Source organism: Clinocottus analis, unplaced genomic scaffold, assembly GCF_023055335.1.
Source record: "Clinocottus analis isolate CAN_PGR_092001 unplaced genomic scaffold, fCliAna1.0.p SCAF_7, whole genome shotgun sequence".
NCBI lineage: Eukaryota > Metazoa > Chordata > Actinopteri > Perciformes > Cottidae > Clinocottus > Clinocottus analis.
The window spans coordinates 22,011,002-22,025,578 of NW_027176229.1; the positions used below are offsets into that span (position 1 = coordinate 22,011,002).

Here is a 14,577-nt window from a genome sequence, read left to right on the forward strand (position 1 = left end):
GGTGTGTGTGTGTGTGTGTGTGTGTGTGTGTGTGTGTCTTTTTTTTCGGGTTATCTGGTCCAACACTGACGCTCAACCACATAAAAAAAAAAATCGGCTTGCCCTTTGTTTTCTTCCACATCAGCGCTTCATCATCATAAGGGCGCTCTGTGAGCTATAACCTCTCTCTCTCTCTCTCTCTCTCTCTCTCTCTCCCTCTCTCTCTCTCTCGCTCTCTCTCTCTCTTAATCACATCGTAAGCGCTGCAGACCCGTGGAATGATTCAGCAGATGTCCGCACCCCTCAGTGGGCCTTTCGCCTTAAGAGAGTTAAGTAATGTTGCACAAGTAGAAGTGAGCCAATACAATCTTTCTTCTTCTCTCTGCAGAATAATAATTAAGAGACCCTTCCAAAAAAAAAAAAAAAAAAAAAAAGGGCTCATTGCCAGTCTTGTAAAGATGAGATCATTGTGCACTGTCAAATATGTGTATATTATTTTTTTTTGCAGCGAGACTGCCAAAGATCGGGACTAATGAAAAACTGCAAATTGAGCCCAGTCGGCGTTTTTTTTTTTTTTTTTTTTAATTCTGCTAATTTCCCACAGAAACCTTTTAGCGCTGCGGGAACTCCTCTGCTGCAGAGTTGTGGACACATTGAACCGGGCCGGTGCCGGACATGTGGAGTTCATGGATGTTTTTTTCGGGGGGAGGGAGGGTGACGCCGTGTCGTGCAGGTGTTGGACCTCCTGCTGTGCGGCGCCGTTAGCGCGGAGAAGCAGTTGAAACGAGTCTCGGCGCTGCGACTGGAGGACGTTCGTGCCGTTGCGGATCAGATTCTCTCTCTTTTTCTCTCCCGAGTGTGCTGAGTGAGCAGGGCGAGACTGATGGAAGGTACCGGGAGGGGGAGAGCAGACAGGGGGAGGGACGGAGGGAGGGATGGAGGGAGGGATGGAGAGAGAGAGAGAGAAAGGGAGGGTCAGGTGGCGTGACTTTTTACTCCGCGGCTCACTGACCTTGACAACGGAGCCACAGCCAGAGACTCAGATAGCTCTCTCCAATATTCTCTCTCTCTCTCTCTCTCTCTCTCTCTCTCTTATCCTCTTTCTCTGTCTGTATGTTTCCCTCTTTCCATCTCTCTCTTCCTCTCATCCTCACATCGCCTCTCTTTCTTTCTCTCTGTCTGTTTCCCTCTCTCCCTCCATCACTCTCTGTTCCTCTCTTCCTCTTATCCTCACATCCGCTCTCTTTCTTTCTCCCTGTCTCTCTCTTTTTCTCTCTGTCTGTTTCCCTCTCTACCTCCCTCACTCTCTCATCCTCACATCCTCTCTCTTTCTCTCTCTCTCTCTCTCTCTCATCCTCTTTCTCTGTCTGTATGTTTTCCTCTTTCCATCTCTCTTTTCCTCTCATTCTCTCTCTCTGTCTGTTTCCCTCTCTCATCCTCTCATCCTCACATCAGCTCTTTCTTTCTCTCTGTCTGTTTCCCTCTCTTCCTCTCTCTCTCTCTCTCTCTCTCTCTCTCTCTCTCTCTCTCTCTCTCTCTCTCTCTCTCTGCTGCAGCACCCCTCCTCCTCTTCCTCCCTCCCTCTTACCTCACGTCTGCTCTTTTTTTTTTCCAGACGAGCGGGTTTAAAAAGTCAACTGCGTATTGAGCCGTCTAGACTGAAGCCGGTCAGCAACCGCTCCTCCTCTTCCTCACCCCTCCCTCTTCCTCACCCCTCCCCCTCTCGACTCGTGAGTGGCCGGCTTCCTTGATGAGGAGCAGGTGACCTTCCTGCGCTCCGTCCCTTTTCTTAGTCTTTTCAAAACGTCTCTCTGGCCGTCGCCTGAAGAGACTTCACTTCCGACGCGTTCAGCTCTTTACTGTTTTCAGCACACGAGGAAAAAAACACACACAACACGTGTGAGAGAGACTTCTGTTGTTCCTCCATAACGAAGACAAGTCCCTCTTTACGAGGTGTCGGTCCAAACTCTCCCCAGACAAACAGCGATGGCCGCCTCTTAATCTTTTGATGTTGTTTTTCCTCCTTTTTTTTTTTTTTACGAGTCATTTTTTTACTTCCTGTTTCGGACGCCGGCGGGCGACTCGCTGATGTGCTGCACGCGAGCTCGCCTACCACTGCGGCTACGTGCAACTCCCTCGCCGCCGTGCACGAGCCGGGAAAACCCTGCAGTGTGTGTGTGTGTGTGTGTGTGTGTGTGTGTGTGTAGAGGGTGAAGATGTTATATCAGCATTCACTAACTCACGTGTGCCACCACATCTCACTAAATGAGGGATTTGCATCTGTTTGCATTGTCACCACGTCTGTACAGCGCTGGCGTTGTGTGTGCACGTGTATAACATGTGTGATTGTACACACGTGATTGTGTCCTTAAATGTGTGCTAAAAGAGATCCAATCTGCAGAAGAAGTGTCATCTTTGCAGAGTGCGTTTCCTCCTCCTCGCTGTCAGCTGACGAGGTTTTACTGTCCGGCATTCCACGGACCGCAGTTTATTTTGTGTGTGTGTGTGTGTGTGTGTGTGTGTGTGTGTGTGTGTGTGCGGGCCGGTTGACCCTCATCTCCACAGCTCGACAATTTAAACGACTTAAAACAAATGACGCTGACTTTAAACGCCTTCCGGTCTCGTGTCGCTCGTCACCTCGTGGCTCCTCGCGTGTGACCTCGAGGTGGTGGAGGTGGAGGTGGAGGTGGTGGAGGGGAATGCGTGACTTGTGTCGCCCGTGCATTTGAGGGTTTTCTTACCGATGTGAAGAGAAGTCGGAGCGGAGTCTGTGATCTCCGCGCGGCGCTCCGCGGTGGTTGGAAAGTGAGCGACACCGTTGCATTATGCATGTGGAACAAAGTGCCTGACTCCTGGTCGGGCCATCAGATCTGCTTACAGACGGGGCGGCGGCGGTGGTGGCGGTGTAGTGGGTGGAGGTGGCGCTTCCCCTCGCTGTGACCAGGAAGAAGGCCACCGTCTATGACACATTATGACGGCGGGAGACCGAAAAAGTGCTCCCAAACCCGCGCGGTCCGACGACAGAGTCCAGAAGTTTGAAGCTAGCAAGGAGCGCTACACGTGTGAGCTCTCGCGCACTCCTTCCCTCGCCGCAGAAACCCAGCGGAGCGTCGCGTATCGATTGGCCTCTCTCGAGAATGAGCGTTCGACCTCTTTTCCCGGCGCAATATGTGAAGCGACTTTAGAGACTCTTCGTTTCTTTGATGGTTATTATCTCTCTCACATCTTTGTCCCGACCCCCCCCCCCTACTCTCCCTTGCTTTCTATTCCCTTTTCCCACCCATACAGCCTTTCTCATCCTGTCACCCCCCCCCCATCCTCCACCCTGTCCGTCAGGGAGCCGGTGGTCCCGCCCCCCCCCTCCTCCCTTCCCCTCGTCCCTTTGGGAGGTTAAGGGGCATCGTGGGTGAGAGGGCATTTTTTTTTTTTCGACAGGTTTTGTGGGCACCGTTGCTCGCCTCTTTCCCACAATCGCGGCTGAACCCTGACCCCTCCCCTCCCCTTCATCGGGGTCCTCGGCCTCCAAAAACCCGGTGTGTGTGTGTGTGTGTGGAGTGCAATTCAGCCTGCCAGACCCCTATTATTCAGGACGCCGGACTTTCCATTGGAGGAGAAAAGAGAACCCCCCCCTCCACCACCACCTCCTCCTCCTCCATCCCAATTGTGGTCGGGGTTTCTCCCTTTGTCCGCTGGTCAAGCGGGGTCGGACGACCGGCCGCCGCTAGCCGGGACAAGACTTCCGAAAAGCCCATTCAGCATGTAATCTGACCCCCGGCTGCCATCGCTGACTCACTGGGATCAAACGGCCGGGGATCCCCGGGGGGTTTCTCCTCCATGGAGGTTTTCATCCATTGAAGTTTACCCTCTTCTGGGCCAAAAGAAAATCCTTTCTCTTTTTTAAGTTTAGCTGATTGCATCACAGTGTTTTTACAAATGTGAAAAGTTTGATCCGGGACGACAACGGGATTGAGTTTAAGTTAAGATTAAAAAAAAAGTGGGGAAACAAGAAGGAGGAGCGAGCGTACGGGACGGGCTTTCATCCTCTCACTGTCGCGCTATGGAAATGTTCGCCGGGGCGAGTCGTTTGGCTGCGAGCGCTTCGATTTTTCCTGGAAGTGGTTCCAAGAAAAAACACACACACACACGCACACACACACACACACACACACACACACACACACACACACACACACAGCCAGAAGCAGTTCTGTAACAGGAGGAAGTAATAGTGCAAACACATTTCCTACAGTACATTAAATCTCACTTTTTTTCTCTTTTTTTTTTTTGGTGACGCTGCGCGACCGCAACCCCTCACGTTTACACGGACACGCCGGCGGCGGTCGTGTGGATTTAAGGCGTCGCGCGCGGCGTGATGAGCGCCCGCGACGAGTGGAAGTCAGAGACAGCTGGAAAAAGGTGCTCTGGAATGTGCGAGTTGTGTGTCAACAAATACGCCTTGCTTTCATTAGGCCCTCGTTGTCTTGTGATTAGTCTGGAGGTCCCATCGGTCCGTGCACAAGCGCGCGCTCGTGCACAAGCGCGCGCTCGTGCACACACGTGTGCTCGTGCACGCAACCCCCCCCCCCTCCCGGCAAACGATTATGACGACGGGGTCATGATTGCAAAGCAGGCGACGGTACGCGAGCAGGTGAGAAAACACAGGAAACTCGAGTTCCAGATATGATGGTCCAGTGGCATGTGACTGTGACCGTGTGTGTGTGTGTGTGTGTGTGTGTGTGTGTTGACGCATGGTTTAAATCTTTTGCAGAAGGGGAGCACTTTGGTTGTAATGCCGCGTGCTGTGTGCTGCAGCTTTTTCAAGCTGGTCAACTGTCAGGACTGGAGCGTGAAAGAGCCCCCTCCTGACCCCCTCCTCCCGATGAGTGAAAGGGGTGGAGGTCCCACTAGGGGGGTCCTGGAGGAGGGAGGGAGGGAGGGGACCTCCTGGGCTTCGAGGGCCCTCTGTGTGGGCCGCCACAGCGCGGCGGCGGCCCTCTTCACAAGAAGAAGAAGAAGAGAGGGAGGGCGGCGGGCGGCGGGGGGAAGGTGCCGGTGCACTGGCCCCTGCAGCCGGGAGCGAGGGGCAGGACGCCAGCTCGCCCCGTCCAGAAAAAAAAAAAAAGAAGTCCCACATAGCAGATGTTCCTTGTCAGGGAGCTCTCTTGGCCTTTTTAAGAAATTGAGTTACTGTAAATCTGTAATGAAGCACGGCAAACATGCCTCCACACACACACAGATATTCTCCTAGTGTCCCGCAGGTCAAACCCCCCCCCCCCCCGCCACACACACACACACACACACACACACACACTCCCTCGGTGAAGGGGAGCTGCCGAACCTGCCAATTATTTCCCCAAAAACCCACACAAGAGGACGGATGTTTTCCCTCCCGAACCCTCACTCATGAGCTCACAGCGCGTCATTCATGCTTCTGGACTGTCACATCGCCGGCTCCTGATCTGCAGGATCTCCTTCATGTACACCCCCCCCCCCCCCCCCCCCGATCCCCCCAGACCCAAAATACTAAACGTATGAACCGATGTTCTCAGCTGTAAACTGTGTTTCAATACATTGAACACAACTTTATTGAGGCAGAATGAAAATACAGCTTGATGCTGCTGAAAGTAGATCAACGATAAGGAATCAACGCCCGTCCTTTACCCGCTGTGTCGAGGTGTGTGTGAATGCGTGCTCCTGCAAACACACACACACACACACCAGACCCCGCGGCTCGGATGGGTCTTTTCCCCCCTCGGGTCACTGCAAGCCAAGTGTTTGTGGAAGTCATCCGATCCACCGCGAGGTAAAACTCACAAGAACAAATGCGCCTCTGGGCTGCAGGAAAAGGGTCGAGGGGGGGAGGAGGGGGGAGGAGGGGGGAGGATGTCCTCTGTGCGGTCCCCTCGCTTAGATTTACAGCGCCTCTGAGGGTCGGCTCTGATCCGGCGGCGGCGGTCAGTTGGCTTTTTGAAGAGGAGCGCGCCGCCAGAGCCGAAGGGCTTTGAACCCGCGGCGAGCCGAGGGAGGCGCGGGGTCCCACCTGAGTGCAGCGGGACGGTAAATCCTGAAGGCAGCGCCGCTGTTTCTGTTTTACTTTTCTTTTCTTTTTTTGCACCGTGACATCGCGTCTTAATTTGTTGCCCCCGAGGTCCGACGGTTCTGCAGCGGCGGCCTGGTTCCTGTTGCTTTTACGCGCCCTGGGATCGTTTCCACATCCAAGTGAAAAATACTAAAGCGAAAGTCCACATCTTTCTGTCTTTTACCCCCCCCCCCACTCCTCCTCTCTCCGTCTTCTGGTGAACGCTTCTTGCATCCTGGGCTTTTTTTGCCGCCGTGGGTTCTTGCAAACTTGCGCATGCATTTCTTTTCTCCTCTTCATTTCGGTTCTGCATCGAGTTCGAGCGATTGCGCAACTGTGGCTCCCGTAACGCAGTTTGCCCAAAATGTGCAACGACTGTGTGCGACGACAACAAGTTGGTCAGAGGATGTTGGTGAGTTGTTGAGCAGGAGGAACTGTGGACGACGCAAAACTGTACTCGTGCCTTTTGTGTGTGGTTCACACACTTTTTCTGTCTCCACTTTGGAGGAAGCAAAATGTCCCACCGCCCCGACAACGCGGGAACAAAATGGTCCAACTGGTTGAGACTCCTCCAGCCGTGTTTTTTTAATTAATAGATTGAAGAAAATTTAAATTAAAGTAAACCAGATTGCTCCGTCTGACAAAAACTAATAACATGTGCAATCACTTTGTTAAAACAATGCAAAAAAATAGCTCATATTTGAGCTAGGAAGCAGGTTGGATCCCTGTTTTCTCCCCGTAGTTTCCTGTTGAAGTGCCCTTGAGCAAGGCACTGAAGCCCCAGAGCTTCACAGCAGCACAAAGCTCCTTCATCACTGCAGAGAATAATCCCCCCACTGTGGGATTAATAAACGATCTTCCAATGCGCCCCACCTGTAATACCTCCGCGCCCCACTAGAGGGTCGCGCCCCACAGTTTGAGAACCGCTGACCTAAAGTGTTAAAGCTGGCCGCTTCATAGGCTCCTCCCACAGTTTGTGCTGCAACGTTTGTTTGTTTTTCTTCACGGGCTTTTCCCCCTAAATGTTCCTCTCTCTGAGGAACATCCTCTGGGACGTCGCATGTCTTTAAGGCTCTTTCAACTCAAGCCGGGGAGAAAGAAAAAGCAAACAAAAGGCAGATCTCTAATATGGTGAAGTGGATCTGGCGTTACCCAAAAACCCCGTTTCGGTGCAGTCGCCACTTTCCAGAGTGGCTGACATTTCTTCACAGGCGGCCATCACGGTGTCATGGACTGTGTTGGATATCTGAGTGGTCCAGAAACCCCCATAATGCTTCTGTCTGCAGTTGTGTGGCGTTACACATCGTGCGGGGAGAGTTGACACATGACAGCGACAGCAGGATAGACCTGCTGTCACGGTCCATATCTGGACATCGGAGGCCACGTGGTCCGATCAATGAGGAACTTACATCAATACTTTATGAACAACAACACACATCGAGACGTGTCCGGACGCTTTGTCACGTTACGCACACACAAAGCTCAGAAGCCTTTGAACAAAGGATGTTTTTTTTGTGTGTTGAAGTTCGTCCAAATGAAAACCTCCAGGCTGAAGTCATCAATGAATTTATTGAGTAAAAGCTCTCCTGCTCCACAAAGGAAGTTTTTTATCGTCGCCTGCAGGTCAGGCGTGTTTGGAGGATAACTTATCTGTTGAATTTTTTTTTATGAGCTCCTCTTTGTGTTTCTTTCTTCTTTTTGTTTTTTCAAACATAGCCAAAAGGCAAAATCTTCTCAATTGAACGTTTCCTGTTCTCTCTCTTTATGATCTTATTACTTTAAACAGGAAGAGATTATTAGTCGCATTTGATATTATTGAATTTAGTTTTGGGATATTTTTATCGGGATCCTGAGGCGACGGCGATAGCCAGACTCAACAAATGAGATGAGGAAAAGTGAGCGTTGACCTCCGGGTCGCTGTACCTTCTCTTCCTGCAGCAGTGTGTGTGTGTGTGTGTGTGTGTGTGTGTGTGTGTGTTACTTCTGGCTTTGCCGTCAAACTTCTGCAAACATGCCAGAGAGCCGACTTTCTCCAACGCCGCCGGTACATAGCGCAGGACCGCTGAACCGGAGCAGAATGTTGTGTGTTTTTTTAATCACAGATCCTGAACATGGCGTGGAAACTGAGTGCAATCTGATGCCTTGGTCCTCTGCCATGGCACCCTTGAGGAAAGGCGCTGCACATGAGTTACTTACTGCCTTAAGGGCACTTTAAGGAGACACTACGGAGGTGCTGGTCAGCTGACTGGGTGCTCGCTGGTGTTGGTTTCATCTCTCATTATCTGAACGCGTATTTCGCTTTTGCAGAAATGCGTCCACTGTTAAAATAGATTTAGACCCCGTGATGCCGGTGGCGCAACATTTAACGGATTAAAATCTTAAACGTCCCCTTAAATGATTTCCACATTGTGCGTCGGTATGATAGCTGGATGGCTGAGCACCTTCGAGTGTGAGCATGTTGGATTTGGTCTGATTGTTGATCCAAATCTGCACGTTATCCTCACACAGCGGCTCCGAGGAAAGTTACTGCTCAGTGTTCATGTTCCTATGAAACTACTTAGTTTGTTACCGGCTAAAAGTGAGAAGAAAACGTCACAGGAAACTACTCAGGTTAAGGAAAAGATTGTGAAATACTTAGTTAGGTTTAGACAATAAAACTACTTAGTTAGGTTTAGACAGTAAAACTACTTAATGATAAGGTTTAAGTAACAAAACTACTTAATTAGGTTTAGATAAAGATCGTGAAACGCTTAGTTAGGTTTAGACAATAAAACTACTTAATGATAAGGTTTAAGTAACAAAACTACTTAATTAGGTTTAGATAAAGATCGTGAAACGCTTAGTTAGGTTTAGACAATAAAACTACTTAATTAGGTTTAGATAAAGATCGTGAAACGCTTAGTTAGGTTTAGACAATAAAACTACTTAATTAGGTTTAGATAAAGATCGTGAAACGCTTAGTTAGGTTTAGACAATAAAACTACTTAGGTAGGTTTAAGTAAAGATCGGGAAATACTTAATTAGGTTCAAGTAACAAAACTACTTAGGTTTAGGTAAAGAACGTGAAATACTTAAAGTAACAAAACTACTTCGTTAGGTTCAGACAATAAAACTACTTAGTTAGGTTTAGATAAAGATCGTGAAATACTTAGTTTAAGTGACAAATCTACTTAGTTAGGTATAGATAAAGATTGTGAAACGCTTGATTAGGTTTAAGTAACAAATCTACTTAGTTAGGTTCAGGTAAAGATCGTAAAATACTTAGTTTGATGCAACAAAACTACTTAGTTAGTTTTAAGTGACAAAACTACAAAGGTTTAGGAAAAGATCACGACATAATTACTTAGTTTTAGGTAAAGATTGTGACATACTTTCTTAGGTTTAGATAACAAAACTACTTAGTGAGGTTTAGGTAAAGATCATAAAATACTTAGTTTGATGCAACAAAACTACTTAGTTAGGTTTAAGTAACAAAACTACTTAGTGAGGTTTAGGTAAAGATCATAAAATACTTAGTTTGATGCAACAAAACTACTTAGTTAGGTTAACGAACAAAACTACTTAGTGAGGTTTAGGTAAAGATCATACTTAGTTAGTTTGATGCAACAAAACTACTTAGTTAGGTTTAGATAACAAAACTACTTAGTGAGGTTTAGGTAAAGATCAGAAAATACTTAGTTTGATGCAACAAAACTACTTAGTTAGGTTTAAGTAACAAAACTACTGAGTGAGGTTTAGGTAAAGATTGTAAAATACTTAGTTAGTTTGATGCAACAAAACTACTTAGTTAGGTTAAGTAACAAAACTATTTAATGAGGTTTCGTTAAATGTTGCTTTGGGTTAAGTTAAAACTACTTAAGTGGCTTGTCGTTCGGTCTCCTGGCTGAAAATGTGAGTGTTTCTCTGACTCATCCACCTGAGGCTCTTCCCTCTTCCTGCTTCATGATTACGTGGATTACACAGGACTTGATTAAGTGGGATTACGTGAGAATTACAGCGGGTTTAATTTTCGTAGCATGAGCTGCGGACGCCGCCTCAGGAGAGTCGTGGAAGGTCATTTTTATCGGACAACTCCTGCTTTTCTAGTTTGAATGCTGAGTTTTATATTTTAAACTCAACAACCGGGCGCACAGATCTGTGAGAAGCGGTTTCTCACTTCGACAACTTGCACCTCTCTCTCTCTCTCTCTCTCTCTCTCTGTCTCTCTCTCTCTCTCTCTCTCTCTCTCTCCTCTCTAATCTCTAAGGAGGAGCTTACGCTGAGCCGACGAGCCGTTCAGCCGCCTCGCCCCTTCACCTCCCCGAAGAACACGCCAACGCCGATTCATGTTCTCCGTCACCATCGAATATCTCACTTGCATATTTTCTGAATTCAACGAAGTAAAACCAGCGTTCCTCGTGCAGAATCGTGGCTTTTCTCGAAAGAAAAACGTCGCGAAAAGGGAAGTTTTCTTAAGTCCTTTAAACGTGACGGCGGACGCCACCGCCTCGCAAAAAAATCTGATTTATTTTCCTTTTTTTTTTAACCTTTTTCTTTTGTGTTTTCCACATAAACAAACATGACAATAGCAGTGACAAAAAAGGTAGCGTCAAGCGTCTAAGTATAAGTTCTCACCCTTACACGTACATGAACCTCATACACACGTCTACACACATGTTCCCTCCTACATGTACACGCTCCCTTATTCTCGACGCTGCACACAAACGGTCTGTAATCGATCGATCGATCGATCATGTCACCAGGACGCGAATGATCCCCCCCCCCGTTGGCTTGAAACAGACACAGGTGATTAAAGATTTCTTTATTCTTTATTTTTTGATACCCTCGTGCATGCATAAGCTGCCGCGAGGCCCCCCGGTCTGCATGACCTAGAAGAGGAAGAGGAAGAGGAGGAAGAAGCTGGACTGGATGACCCAGTGGTCACAACTTAGGGAGCCATCTGGCAACCCGGGCGGCGTCTTGTGTGGCTTACTCTTCCCCGGTGCCTCACGCGATTCCTTAAGCGAGCATAAGTGCGCTTAAGGAGGACTTAATCTCAGGGGGGAAACTGACTGTTTGACGGCTCGGCTGTAAGGTCACGGGGTTTGATGTCGCACCAACGGTTGTGTGTCAAGACTCGTGGGGTTTTTTTCACGACGGCGCCGGGTTGTCGGGTGGCGTGCCGGGGACGGGAGGCGTTGGTGGGAGGAAGAGGAGGAGCTCGAGCTCGTCTGCGCTTGCAGAGGTCACTGCTTTTCACACGGGCAGAGTCTTCCAGGAGAAGGCCTCGGCTGCCACCAGACAGACAGACGGACGCATCGTCTGCAGTCTCGGTCTGGAGGCCCCGGGGGCCCCCGGACTCGGGGCCCCGGCTCCAGTTACCCAGACAGATTTGTTAACAGTTTTTGGGTCCGCTCGGCTTTCTTCGCCCGAGCCAAACCGCGGCGGAGGTGACTTAATCTGCCGTTAAAAACTCACATTACTGGGCCGGGCTCAGAGGGCAGAGGACGGCGCTCGTCTCTCCGGCACGACGCACTCCTCCTCCTCTTCCTCATCCTCCTCTTCACGCCACACACCGTGGCACAGCCAGACAGCCCCGCGCCGTCTAGACAAAAGCAATTTCACTTGAAGTTGAAAAGTAATTTGACGGCGTGACGGGCACCTGCGCGAGCGCGTTTGGCCTCCTCGCATCGAAGAAGACCAGTCGAGACCACTGAGGGGATCTGTTTTGACTTTTAGGAATTTGATATTCTGTTTGCAGGAGTACGAAGACGCGTGCGAGCACCAGAGATGTCGCAATCCAACACACAACGGCGGAAAGAGTTAGTTGTTTCAGCGTATGCGTAGTCACGCTCGTCATATTTAAGCAATTAAAGATTAAAACAACCTTTAAATAAAAATCATTTACATATGTTCTCACCCCTTCCTGAAGAAGTTATGAATATGTAGAGCTCTCGACGCCCAAACGCGGAGGGAAGGTGTTTCTGTCGAGGCGGCGGACGAGTCTTTGTACTTTCCTCGCCGGCCGTCAGACAAACGGGAGAAGAAGGATGAACTCTGTTCTCATCGGTGGGAAAAAAACAAATTGCTTCCATTGCTCTCGACTTGGAAACGCCAGCAACTCTCCAGCAACTCTGCAGCAACTCTCCAGCAACCTGCAGCGTCTCCAACAAAGAGCTGACACGTCCAGATTATTCGTTTTTTTCATGTTTTTTTAAGCAGCTGGTTCTGGTTCTCCTCCTCGCCCCCCCAAAAAACAAGAACCCCACGAAACGCCCACATATGAACTTTATAAGCCACACACACACACACACACACACACACACACACACACACACACACACACACACAAAACAGCCACATATTTCCCAGAGAAGAGAAAACGTTTATTTGATTTCACGTCGTTTTATTGCGTTATACTTTTAATAATTCAATATATTTGTTGACTGCGGTTGCAGTCGGGCGGTTCCTTGGTTTCACACACACACACACACACACACACACACACACACACACACACACACTCATGTGACCTGAGGACGGGATCAAGGCAAAGAGCTCCCGCTGTTCCCCTTTTTTTTAATGTTCTTGGCCTTCAATGCAACAATTCGATCCAAATAATATTGAAGAAAGAAAAACAGATAATCCAGGTCCTCGCTTCTTTTTAGCCGAGTCATGACCTGACCAGAATAATCCCCAAAAATCCCACTTTTACTTGGCTTTGAGGTGAATTAGTTTGTTCCTGTCTGTCTATCAAAGCATCTCAGTTGCTTTATGTTATTAAAAATGTACATTTTCACTGTTTATTAGTCTGCATCGTCCCTGCAAAATAACCAAATACATGTTTTTTTATGTCTTTGCGTGAAAGGAAGATGAATCCTCGCGCACCAAACCTGACATTTCACTTGTGTGTTGCTGATGCTGTTCAATGCATCCACATGCAGCGGTTTTCGGGCTTTGCAGCAGCTGTGCTTCAGCGTTTGAGTCTGACGCCGCTCGTCTCCTCGCAGGTGAAGAAGTACTTCGAGCTGGAGCCGCTGGCTCGGGGGAAGCGCTGGATCCTGGACGGCAGCGCCTCGGACCAGCTGGAGGCCGTGAAGGAGAGCTTCTCCCAGTTCATCGGGCTGCTGGAGGACAAGGACACGGAGCCGGCGAGGATATGAGGCCCGCGCTCAAGAGACATTAGCCGACACACACACACACACAGACAGACACACACAGACACGCACGCATGCGCTCGAGCGCAAACATGCACACGCGGGCGAGAAGTAACGGCGGCCGCCGGCCTCTCGCTCCCTGAGGAGTGTGTTGCGCTGTCGTTTTTGTTCAAATCGAAAGAGTGTGTGTGCGTGTGTGTGTGTGCGTGTGCGTGTGTGTGTGTGCGTGTGTGTGTGTGCGTGTGCAAGTCGGCCGCCGTTAAAACTCACTCCGACGTAACGTCAAAGAAAAAACACTGAACTTTTGCCAGAAATGAGAAATCTTGTTGACCGCTGTCTGATCAAACCATGTGGACACACACACACATCACGCACTCTGACACACACACACACACACACACACGCACAGAGAAAGCGGAGCCCAGGTTGTCTGTAGATTATATTTAACATCTCCAGTGATTACTTTCCAGGATGTGTGTGTGTGCGGGCGGGGAGGCCGCGTGCTTCTCCTCGTCCGTCCGCTCGATGCGGCTCCGTAGTCTAGCGTCTGAATAATCTTAATCCGAGTAGCGTAGCGCGAGTGCGTCTCGTGGGAGTAATAGTGCGCGAGCGGGTGGGCGTGGCCAAGCGGGGGAAGTGGGAGGCGGCTTCACGGAGGTCTGAATCAGCTGCGTCTGCGTCCGACGTCCTGATGCCGAGTCTCCTCCCAGAATCCCCGGTTTCTTTTTATTTTATTTTAAATTGACCTTTTTTTAAATCCCAGACGCTGTCGGAAAAAAAAGGTTCACGCCCCCTTCCTCTCTCTCTCTCTCTCTCTCTCTCTCTCTCTCTCTCTTTTCATTCGCTGGCTTCGTCTCTCCGTCGTCGTCTCTTTCAGTATTCGTCTGGTTATTTTTTTTAGAGATATGAATCACTTTTTGTACCTGGCGCGCGGCGGATCGATGCGTTTGATTGCTGGAATGCAAAAAATAAATCGTTGGACTTTTGCATATCATCTGCTCACAGAATAGGTTTTTAAACTCACTGAAGTTTTGTTTTTTTGTTGTTTTTCTTTTTTTTTTTTCAATCAAATGTTTTGTCAAAAAATGACAATTAAAGTTTTCAAAATGTGACCGAAGTCTCAGTCGTCATTCACGAAGCGTCTGCTGCTGATGACACGCTGGATTATCAGCTGGTGTAGTGCTTCTTCCTCGTCTTCTCCTTCATCTTCTTCTTCTCCTTCTTCTTACTCTTCTTCTTCTTCTTCTTCTTCTTCTTCTTCTTCTTCTTCTTCTTCTTCTTCTCCTTCCTCGTCTTCTTCTTCTCCTTCTTCTTCTTCTTCTTTGTCTTCTTCATCTTCTCCTTCGTCTTCTTCGTCTTCTCCTTCGTCTTCTTCCTCGTCTT

The 14,577-nt window shown here is 48.9% G+C and overlaps 1 protein-coding gene across 2 annotated transcripts in view; it reads left to right on the forward strand.

The window, feature by feature from the left end:
• The window catches only part of LOC137778903 (ADP-ribosylation factor-like protein 15), an 87,643-nt gene extending 73,337 nt beyond the window's left edge, over nucleotides 1-14,306 (forward strand). For both annotated transcript variants that reach the window (XM_068566261.1, XM_068566262.1), the window contains exon 5: nucleotides 13,048-14,306. In XM_068566261.1, the coding sequence (XP_068422362.1) occupies nucleotides 13,048-13,200 (153 nt within the window). In that variant the 3' untranslated portion in view covers nucleotides 13,201-14,306. The remainder of the gene's footprint in view (nucleotides 1-13,047) is intronic.
• The last annotated feature ends 271 nt before the right edge of the window (nucleotides 14,307-14,577 follow it).